At 40.1% G+C, this 12,064-nt stretch overlaps 1 protein-coding gene across 4 annotated transcripts in view; it reads right to left on the reverse strand.

The window, feature by feature from the left end:
- Positions 1–6,003: 6,003 nt before the first annotated feature.
- Positions 6,004–12,064, reverse strand: part of COG2 (component of oligomeric golgi complex 2) — a 54,136-nt gene continuing 48,075 nt past the window's right edge. For all 4 annotated transcript variants that reach the window (XM_043511344.1, XM_043511345.1, XM_038396858.2 and 1 more), the window contains 3 exons: positions 11,713–11,852; positions 10,860–11,040; positions 6,004–6,446 (listed from right to left, as the gene is read on the reverse strand). In XM_043511344.1, the coding sequence (XP_043367279.1) occupies positions 6,345–6,446; positions 10,860–11,040; positions 11,713–11,852 (423 nt within the window). In that variant the 3' untranslated portion in view covers positions 6,004–6,344. The remainder of the gene's footprint in view (positions 6,447–10,859; positions 11,041–11,712; positions 11,853–12,064) is intronic.

The raw sequence follows: 12,064 nt of genomic DNA on the forward strand, positions 1-12,064 counted from the left end.
GAGGGGTGACTGACGACATGGCTTACAGGGTTTGCTTACAGCGTATTAAAATCAACAAAGGGGGTGACTTTGCGAGAAACTGAATGGCCCCCTCAAGGATAGAACTTGAAACCTCAAGGATAGAACTCAAAACTGGGTTTAGCAGGCTGTTGATTTCACGGAGGGAGGAAGGAGAAAATGAATACAAAACAAATCTGGTCTATTTCTTGTTTTGAGCCACTTCATCTATCTTTATATATCTTGCTGGCAGCAGATTGTGCAGTACAACCGCTAGCCATTGTCATCTCCTGGTGCTCGGCAGAAGATGGTGCAGTATGACTGCTGACCATCATCTTCTGCTGGCTGCTGTTTAAAAGACAGTGCACTGCTGGCAGGACTCAACTGCCATGAGACGAAACTTAAAAGGGAAATGACCTGGCTGAGTCACTCCCATGTTTGCCCAGGAGCCCCGACCTCATCAAGGTCGGTTAAAAGAGCACCCAGGACTACGTCGGTGATGGCTACCAGTCATACTGCACTGTCTGCTGCTGCTGTGTAGCAATGCAGTACCGCGTCTGCCAGCACCTAGGAGACATACGGTGACGGTTAGCTGAGCGGGCTCCATGCTTGCCATGATACGGCGTCTGCACAGGTAACTCAAGAAAAAAGGCTCAAAACGATTGTCTGCCTTTGCTTTCACGGAAGGAGGGAGGGAAGGGGGGCCTGACAGTATGTACCCAGAACCACCCGCAACAATGTTTTAGCCCCATCCGGCACTGGGATTTCTACCCAGAATTCAAATGGGTAGCAGAGACTGTGGGATATCTACCCACAGTGCAACGCTCCGGAAGTTGATGGTTGCCTTGGTACTGTGGACACACTCCGCCGACTACATGCACTTAGAGCATTTGTGTGGGGACACACAATCGACTGTATAAAAACACTTTCTACAAAACCGACTTCTATAAATTCGACCTAATTTCGTAGTGTAGACATACCCATAGATTCACATTTTACAACAGAAGTTAAGCTGCAATTTAGCGCACCATGCACACGGTCATAGCTGCCAGTGTAATATAGGCAATTGCCAAACTTTCAGAAATCTGTTATTGATTTTAAAATGTCCCTTATCAAAGCACAAGATGCTTTATTTTCCTGGTGAAGATTGTTGATGCACCACATGCATGACTCATTCAGCAAACAGACAGCTCTCCTAGCCGTGGTGCTAGGGAGTTCCGTAGCAAGATAGCACTATCTACAGACAAGGAATTCCATATTGTCTGACTTCCCTGCTCTGCCCAAGTAACAATTTTATTATGACGATGTTAAAATAAAAAAAAAAAAGGTGAGAGCACTTAGCAGAATGGGAGATGCATGTAGCAGTGGTCCCATATAGTGGATGCTTAGTGAGTAGGAAAGGAGAGCACATGCAGGGCAGGAAAGGGATACACTGCTATGGGCAAGGACGAGTAGATTATGCGTAATAGTAAAGACTAGGACGTAGTAAATGCTGGCTCAAGCACTGCAGCATTGTGAGGATGAGATGCAAGTTTACATGGCATTTAAAGACTCAGTGATTATACAAAAATGTACTGTACTTCGATTTGTTCCCATTGTCAGTTACGAGTTTTAAAAGTTTACTACTTTTTACTCTCCTTTGCCCTACAGCGTCAATAAAGCCACATGAGAGAAAGATCGCCTCCTCTCTGGCTCACCACCAGAATTGTTAAAGCTGCAGAATCTTTAGTACTGGGGATGATTCATAAGCCAGGAAGAACTCAGATTTTGATTTTCATGTGCAAGGGTGAATCTGCAAAGCTGGCATTTAGAAAAGCTCTATAAACTGAGCATATTTGTGCTGGACTTATGGACAGAATGAATATGGAGTCATTGTGGATATTTCTCTGAAAACATTCACTTAATGTGCAGTGTCAGTCAAAAAAAGAGAACAGAATGTTGGGAATCATTAAGAAAGGGATAGATAATAAGACAGAAAATATATTTCTTCTATATAAATCCATGGCATGCCCACATCTTGAATACTGCATGGAGAGGTGGTTGCCCCATCTCAAAAGAGATTTATTGGAATTGGAAAAGGTTCAGAAAAGGGCAACAAAAATGATGAGGGGGATGGAACGGCTGCCGTCTGAGGCGAGATTAATAAGACTGGGACTTTTCAGCTTGGAAAAGAGATGACTAAGGGGGAATATGATAGAGGTCTATAAAATCATAACTAGTGTGGAGAAAGTAAATAAGGATGTGTTATTTACTCTCTTTCTCATAACATATGAACTAGGGGTCACCAAATGAAATTAATAGGCAGCAAGTTTAAAACAAACAGGAAGTATTTATTCACACAGTACACAGTCAACCTATGGAACTCCTTGCCAGAGGATGTTGCGAAGGCCAAGATTATAACAGGATTCAAAAAAGAACTAGATATATTCATGGAGGACAGGTCCATCAATGGCTATTAGCTAGGATGGGCAGGGATGGTGTCCCTAGCCTCTGTTTTCCAGAAGCTGGGAATGGGCGACAGGGAATGGATCACCTGATGATTACCTGTTCTGTTCATTCCCTCTGAGGCACCTAGCATTGGCCACTGCCAAAAGACAGGATACTGGGCTAGATGGACCTTTGGTCTGACCCAGTATGGCCATTCTTACATTAATCTTATTTTACAGTGTACAGCTGCACTATAAATTTTATTTAGGCATACCACAAACAAAAACATCCCATTTAAGTCTGCCATTTCTCAACAAAAAAACATTTTATTAAAAAGGAAGGCTGGGGCATTAAGCTTTTCTATTACTCACAAGTACATTCTTTAGCTATAATTTCCCATTTACGTGTCAAGACTCAGGATACTGCCATCTTATCTCACATTTAATACCTTTTGATAGTACTGTTTTTTCTATTAAATTCCTCAAAGCCTTTTGATTAGTAGAATAATGTCCTACTTTGTGGAGATTCCAGGCTTCTCAGCTGAAGTCTGTGGCTCACCAATAGTCCACAAAATGAAATATTCAGTGAACAATGATAGAGAAGTCTTCTCCCTTCTCTGCCATATCCCCTAACAATGGTCCATAGAATGAAGTACTTAAACACTGAGCTAATTTGATTAACTTAATATACTAATGTTGATGTAAGCTATTTTCTATTTAAAACAAGACCATCTTTCTTCCCACCTGAAGAAAGTGTGGAACTGTGGTGACTGATGGAAGAGGAGAATGAGAAAACAGTACACTCAGCTGAGAGGATCTGGCTGTGGAATGAACTTCTGGAGATCAGAAGAATCTAGACTTCAATCAACCTTTAGAAAAATACTACAAAAGCTTCTTTAATAAAGCTTTTCAGTCATAATCCATGACATTGACAGCAACCACCCTCGCACCAAAAGAAACCCTACTTCAAGACCTTTCTGTAAACTAAAAAGGGAGAAGAGCCAGACTCTTCAAGAAGTCCATTAAGGCCTTTGAGACCACGAATCTATTTTATACAGAAAATGCTGTTCCTAGGAATAGCCAGTTGTGTAAAAATCTATGATAGAAGATGACTAGAGGTAGGGTGCAAAATCTGGATCTTTCAAAACTAGATGTTCCCTGAAAAATCCAATGAGTTTTTGAAGGAAAGAGGTAAACACTCCATCATCAAAATATTTACTGTAGAGACAAGATAGATTCTCCTGTTCCAGTTCCCCTACACTATTTGGAAAGTGTGCCTTGTTAAACAGCTTTCAAGGAGGGGACCACGTCACCTCTCATCTGGTATCTTGTAAGAGGTTATTACAAATCTCACTAAAACGTACTGAAATGCTACTCTCCTTTTTTTTTAAATCAAAAACAGAACAGACTAGAGACACTGATGTAGAAAACTAAGATGTAAATATACATTTGTATAACAGCCTGAAGACCCTTTAAGTCTCCACTTGTTTGCTATACGGTGGTTGCTTCCTCTTCTCAATTTAAAGCTGGTCTTGAGCAGAAAATAAATTGAACTATATACACAAAAGGACGTGGGCGTCCTGAAAGGAGGAAAGAACCTTGTGGTTTAGAGAAAAAGGTTTCGCAAATGAAACACAAAATATTCCATCTGCACCTAGTGGCAGGCTTTGGAATTCACTATTATGTCAGGAATATAGTTGAATTTAAATCCATGCACATTCCACAAAGTAAAAAGTGGTTCCACGAATCTTAAAAAAAAATGTGTTCATCTTCCACAGCACTCACGAAGGCATGATTCCTGGCTTTCAGGAAGAGATGCTGACTGCAATTTAAATTACAATCAATGGCTACCAGTCAGACATGATTTTCCACTATTTTACAGAAATTGAGACAGTAATATTGTAAATCTAGAAAATGGAGGCCAGATTCTATTAAATTTAAATTAAAAGATGGATTCTTAACAGGTGAACAATTCTTACTGCAAACTGTATACTGAACACACTGCCAAAATATGCTTCAATGTATTCTTTTGTTCAGCCAGGATGTTACATGCTGTATTTGAAACTCAGTGGGAAGCTGACAGTTATAGCTTGAGAATAGCAAAATTCAAACTGCATTTTATTAAAAAGATAGGAAGAGGACTCAATTATATTTGAGAAAAGTGACAAGCCTAGCAAACAGTCATGCACAGCCCACCTTACACACAAAATCCAGGGTTAGTTTTGTTCAAGGCATTACAAGTCCTCAATCCAGGGCAGTAAAGGTACTAACTTAAGTTATCAGTCTGCTTGTGAGGACAAGCACATCATAGGTTCCACACAGTGCTATCACTTTTGACAATATTCAGTGTATCACATCTTTGCAAAACAAACCACTGCTGCTACTACTATACAAAGCCCCGTTCTCTTATCACCTTTTACATGCAAAACAACTGGACCTAGCTAGGACTTCAGGAAACACCCAAAGCCTGAGAAACCCTGAGAAAATGAAAGCTTTTCATAGTATATTTTTAATATAAATACCATTTCCAAGTAAGTGCTCCTGGAAGGTTAATAAATGCAGGCTCTGTACAAAGGAGAATCCCAGTGTCAAGACCCTAATGGGAAACCATCTTCCCCTCATTTATATTGAGAGCGCTCTAACTTGAGTGCCGCTGTTGATCTCAACTATGGCAGTCCAGCCTGATTAGATGCAGTCCCTCATATAACCAGGCCCCAAACTATTCAGGTCTTCATAGGTCAAAGCCAGCACCTTGAATGCCACTCAAAACATGCTCAGCAATTCTCCTAGTTCCTTCAACCAACTCATCAATATTAAGCCTGATTTCACAGAAGTACAGTAATATTTGTTCCACTGACGAAGCTAGGTCTCATGTGCTGGGATTATAGAGCAGAACACCATCTGCATACTGAATACGCTGAAGCAAATGCTGTTGCTTAGAATTAAAGATCATCTACTCACTCACAATCAGTGAGTACCCTTCGTTCTGGTGGCCTGATTAAATTCCAGACTGGGTAAGTTACTTTCAGCCTACCTAAGGTCTATCTGTGCAACTAACCAGTCTTCACCTCCTATTTTAAAATTTTGCAGTGTAGTGTTGGCTAAGCACTGTTAACACTATTTGAGTTTCATCCCAGATGTGGTTACATTTCATTGGTGGATAAAATGATCCATAGCATCTGAAGTGCTTCAGGATCCTTCCGGGTGAGAAATGTCATAAAATAAACTCAGAAAAATTCAGCTAACAGGACAATAAAAGCTTTCAGTTTTCACAAGACTCCGCAAGATCCAACTCGGAGGGGAAAATACACAGTTGTGATAATTTTGCAATAACAAGAAATAAAGTATTCTCATTCCAGTGAACACTATATTCCAGGAGAGTTTTCCCCTTGTATATGTATTCATTAGTTCTAGAGGTCTGAAAGTAGCCACATTTATACACTAGATGTCAGCACATAGGATCACCATTTGAAAATTAAATTTGATGATGACTCAGGATTTAAACATTTTGATGAAAACCCCCTAAACCCATGGACTCCACTGCACCATTCCTTCCCCCACTCAATGACACAGTTAGGAAGACAATTTATTATATAATTTATTTTAATCATTAAGTCAGTTTTTCCACACTAAGGATTTACAATAAAAATAAAAACATTTGCTGCACTTTTAATCTAAAGTAGAAAGTTTAGAATGCTTTAAACTGCCTTCCATACAATGGAAAACTACACTGAATGCTCTTTTGTAATTATTGAAACAAGACTTTGGGTATCTTGACAGAAGATGCATTGACTTGTTGCTGGAGACGCATTAGGAAGCACTTCATTGCTACATAGTGTTTGGTAAAAGAAAGAAGAGGGAAATAATTCCCTCCCGTTTTTGGAGACCTGGTTCATCCTCATCACATGTTTTCAAATATATTTAAGGTTGTTCCACTGTAGTCTGATCCTTGGCAGCGAGAACAAGCTCTAGAAGAGCTGAAAAGCTTTTTATGTTGCTTGTCTGTAATCCCATCTTTTGCATCTAAAAAAACCCACGGAAGACAGGGTTAAATTGTTGTCTGACATTTTTTGTAGGATAAGGTAGACACCTTATTTGTTTGCATTATTCTACTGTAAAAAACTAGAAAAGAAGCATATCATGTTTTGTTGTGTGCTGACAAACCAAAGTCCATTATTATACATGTTCATCTCTGAAAAGAGAGGACTATCCAGTTTTTGTTAAGACTTTTCATTTAATACATGTTTTGCAGGCAAATATTTAGCAGTTTTCCAGGGTGCCTGTTGCTAATGATCCCTATAAACTTTATCTAGCAAACTTACAACTTATGAGAATTAGCTCTCTTAGGACATATTTTGACAAATGTGCCTTGTGTGACAAGAAACTATTGCTTAAATAAACTACTGAAATAATTCTAAGATGTTTATTTTGTTCTACTGCAACAATGGATAATTTTCAAATTGATCTTCTCAGCGATTATAGAGGATCTGATCTAAAACATGCTATGTATGCATGAATGGAACACTCCTAATTGAAGACAGCCTGTGCTGACAGAGTTAAAACTGATGATAATGCAGTAACTAGGGCTGTTGATTAATTGCAAGTTAACTCACGCAATTAACTCAAAAATATTAATCACGATTAATCACTGTTAAACAGAATACCAATTGAAATTTATTAAATATTTTGGATGTTCTTCTACATTTTCAAATATATTGACTTCTATTGCAACACAGTATACAGGGTGTATAGAGCTTACTTTATTTTTATTACTAATATTTGCACTGTAAAAATGATAAAATAATATTTTTCAATTCCCCTCAGACAAGTACTGTAGTGTATTCTCTTTATCATGAAAGTGTAACTTACAAACATTATTTTTTGACTGCAGTTATGTAACAAAACAAAAAAAAAATATGTAAAACTTTAGAGCGGTGGTGGGCAACCTGTGGCCCACGGGACGCATGTGGCCCATCAGGGTAATCCTCTGGCGGGCTGCGAGATAGTTTGTTTACACTGACCATCCACAGGCACAGCCGCCCACTGCTCCTAGTGGCCGCGGTTCACCATTCACTGTCTCGCAGCCCACCAGAGGATTACCCTGATAGGCTGCATGCGGCCCGTGGGCCGCAGGTTGCCCACCACTGCTTTAGAGCCTACAAGTCCACTCAGTCTTACTTCTTGTTCAGCCAGTCGCTAAGACAAACAAGTAAGTTTACATTTACAGGAGATACTGCTGCCTGCTTCTTATTTACAATGTCACCTGAACGTGAGAACAGGTGTTTGCGTGGCACTTTTGTAGCTGGCACTGCAAGGTATTTACATGTCAGATATGCTAAACATTCGTATGCTCCTTCATGCTTCGGCCACCATTCCAGAGGACATGCTTCCATGTTGATGATGCTTGTTAAAAAAAAAAAAAATGCATTAATTTAGTTTGTGACTGAACTCCTTGGGGGAGAATTGTATACCTCCTGTTCTGTTTTACCCACATTCTACCATATATTTCATGTTATAGCAGTCTCGGAGGATGGCCCAGCACATATTTGTTTTAAGAATGCTTTCATAGCAGATTTGACAAAATGCAAAGAAGGTACCAATGTGAAATTTCTAAAAATAGCTACAGCACTTGACCCAAGGTTTAAGAATCTGAAGTGCCACCCAAAATCTGAGAGGGACAAGATGTGGAGCATGCTTTCAGAAGTCTTAAAAGAGAAACACTCCTAATGCAGAACTACAGAACCCGAACCACCAAAAAAGAAAATCAACCTTCTGCTTGTGACATCCGATTCAGTTGATGAAAATGAAAATGCGTCGGTCCCCTCTGCTCTGGATTGTTATCGAGCAGAACCAGTCATCAGCATGGATGCAAGTCCTCTGGAATGATGGCTGAAGCATGAAGGGGCATATGAATCTTTAGTGCATCTGGCACGTAAATATCTTGAGACCCTGGCTACAACAGTGCCATGTGAACACCTGTTCTCACTTTCAGGTGACAGTGAAGAGGGCAGCATTATCTCCTGCAAATTGTAACCAAACTTGTTTGTCTGAGCAATTGGCTGAAGAAGTAGGACTGAGTGGACTTGTAGGCTCTAAAGTTTTACATTGTTTTATTTTTGAATGCAGTTATTTTTTGTTCATAATTCTACATTTGTAAGTTGAACTTTCATGATAAAGAGATTGCACTACAGTACTTGTGTAACTCCTTGGGGTTTAGAGAGCATGGCCCCTTTAAATCTTTTTCCTAAGGGGGGGAGGGGGAGCAATGAGAGAAAGGAGGGAAAATCCAGGTGGGGCTCTGGAGCGAGAGTGACAGAGAGAGAAGGGCTGCAGCCCGCAGGCCCTCGCAAAGTGAAGCGGCAGGGAACCTGCCTGAAGCGTGGAAAGGATAGGGCGGCAGAGTGGGGACACCTCAGGACAGGAGCCAGGAGGAGCACTGTGCCAGGGAGGAATCACCCGAGAAGGACGGGCCGGAGCTGGACCCAGTATCACTGCTGCCCGGTGCTGCATGGGGCTGCGAGTACTGGGACTTGTGACTCTGCACTGGGAATAAGGAGGGAGGCTATAGCTAGTTAAGTGGGGAGGTGGTCGCTCTGGGTGGCTTTGCAGAGAACGGCCGAAGATGGCACCAGATGGGTTTGTTGGGGGAATTTTACTGGCGCTGAAGACAACCAGGAGCACCCAAGACTCGGCACTGAACTGGAACTTTGCTCAGGCCTCCTGTACTCTGTGTGCAGACACATTGCTTGGTGTCTGCCCTTTCAGACTGTGCTCCCACTGGGCCTGTGGGGCCTTGGTTTGGATGCAACCCTGTTCTACTACTCGCCCTATACTTCCCCTGGTTGTTTTTCTCCTCTCATCCCTCTGTAAATAAATATCTCCCTTTGTTATATCCATTGTACTTTTCCTGTGTGTGTGTGTTTGTGCGTTCACTCTGGGGGGTTTGGAACAGGTGCCCCTGGGGTGGAAGGGATTTTTCCTGCTGCATTCCTGCACACGCCTTCTCTTGGCCAGAACTGCCTGCAAAGCAGACTCCATCTTGGCCATGAGGGAGCTAAAGTTACACTTGTATTAGGTGAATTGAAAAATACTATTTCTATTTTTTTTACAGTGCAAATATTTGTAATAAAAATATAAAGTGAGCACTGTACACTTTATATTTTGTGTTGTAACTGAAATCAATATATTTGAAAAATTTAGAAAACATCCACAAATATTTAAATAAATGGTGTTCTATTATTGTTCAACAGCACGATTAATTGCAATTAACTTTTTTAATCGCTTGACAGCCCGAGCAGTAACAATATTTGCTACTTTTATTTTAACAAGGGGTTCTCACAAAGTCTTCTCCTTTAACCCCTGTGCTAAACCCCAGTACCAGGGAAGCATGTGTTTACAGGAAGTTTGATGGACTAGAGGATCTATTTATCTATCATCACACTTAAATGCTTTTCCACAACCATAACCAAGGGAAAAAGCAACATTATTTGATAACTAATGTTATGAAGCTGCACTTAGCTGGTAATATTTATGCTTTGCTTCTGAAAAATATACTAAGTATGTCCATAGTTCAGCATGAACGTTCAGTTTGTGTAATTTGAAGCGAGGAGTGTACACACACCCTACCTTGAGGAAACTTCAGTTATTCTTTGAGCACCCTAAAGAATGCTAGATAATACAAATAAATATCACCACACATTAAAGAGACAATCACTGCAGGGAAGTGACAAGTTAAGAGAAGACAGACAAGAGGATGGGGGAAAGAGGGTTACAAATACAAAAACATGAAAAAGCTTAGTGATTCTGCATGTCTTGTGCATTTTTTCTCTTTGTATGTGTTTGTTAAAGTTTTGTTTTATATATGACATTATGATATTTCAAAAGTGAATCAAGTTTAAGCATTGTAATACTTATTGCTTTGCTGGCACTTTAACAGCCCTTCAAAAAGATTAACTACTCCTCACGTAGTAACTCAGGTAAGATTGCCAACACATGAGGAAATCAAGGCAGAGGGTGTTAAATGTTCTCAGGGCCACAAGAGTTGCTGGGTCAGAGCCAAAATTAGAATTAAGGAAATGCTTGCTCTAGACTCTGACCATAGAAGAGGCTTATATCTCTTCTTATGCTTCATTCTCACAACAGAAAGTTCTGAAGATCATTGAATTGAATTTGAACAAAAACGCAAGACTTCTTCCCACTCATATAATTACATGAATAAAGCAGAAAAGTGTAATATATTATTTTAGTTTTTATTTGTGGTAATTGAGAATTGCTTTATGCTTAGGAGATAGGCTTTAATGGAAATCAGACTCATACAGGCATTTGCATGCAACCTTTTCTAGCAAACCTGAACAAAACTGTAAACAACTAAGACAGGTCTACAAGAAATAGCTAGTGATAACCCTTTAATAAGTACACTTTTCTCTTCCAACTTACCTGGTCTCCAAAGTACTCAACATCCAGGGCCAACTGTAGCCTGATTTTGTTATCATCACTCATGCCCCCATTTGAACTAACATGGTTTGGAATTACAGTTTTTCTGGCCTGTTTGAGTCTTTTCAGGCTCTCTTCCATTTTCTTTACAGAGCTCAAAACATCTGATACAGTTTCATAATACCTGAGTAAAGAGAGGTTAATGGAAGTTAAGTTCTTACGTAAGTAGGGATTTCAGGCAATACGCCATTTGATCCAAGAAAAAGGCAAAACAATATGGTACTCTTCTGAAGAACGAGACACTCTCTCATCAGGATATTTATAGGGGCAGAATTGGAGAAAAGAGCTCAGTGTTAAAGACAAGACACGTCTCTTTACTATCCTGCAGTCTTTCTACCCACCCACAGAATAAGTGTAATGTCTAGATTTCAAACACTTTGACGTGTCCAATACATAAATGCCTTTTTATTTTCAACTATGAGTAATTACTGAAACAATAAAAATACTTAACTCCTATACAGAGCACCTGATTCATAGATCTCAAAAGCTTTTTAAAAAGATGGATAACCTATTACATGCATTTTAAAGAGGGGAAAAGTGCAGCAGAGGTTAAGCGCTTCACCCTAGGTCACACAGTTCGTCAGTAGCAGAGCTGTGAACAGAACTTGGGTCTCCTGACTCCCAGTCCTGCATCTGGTATACACAAGACCACACTACCTCCCTACGAACATACCTTGCTAACAATGGAATATGCCTGCTTTGTTTTTGTAAATAAAAAAAAACCTGACCGGTGAGTTAAGGTTACAGTTTTGGCAAACACTGAGATTGTTCTGTATGGTTCTGTCTTTTCACTTACTTTTGTGTGCTTTCAGATAGGGCACTTTCCAACCATTGATGAATCCTGGGTTGCGTCAACATATCCTTGTACTCATTCTGCAGTCGGTAGAAAGGTTTAAGAGCACTGTCAACGTAAGGTGATGCTTTAGTTGGCACCTCCTGGTAAATCATGTAGGAAGCAAGGTGGAGAACAGAGCAGATAAATATCTTGTTATTTAAGAATTCCATGTCAAATATACCATACACATGAAACGCAAAGTATAGTCAATGGCAAAAAGGATGTTAATGCTGCTTGGGCATATGTCATCTCTTTGCAGAACACTGAGTTGACCCAAACTCAAACTTCTGAAAACCAGCTCTAGGAGAACAAA

This window comes from Dermochelys coriacea, chromosome 3 (assembly GCF_009764565.3).
Source record: "Dermochelys coriacea isolate rDerCor1 chromosome 3, rDerCor1.pri.v4, whole genome shotgun sequence".
Taxonomy (NCBI): Eukaryota; Metazoa; Chordata; order Testudines; family Dermochelyidae; genus Dermochelys; species Dermochelys coriacea.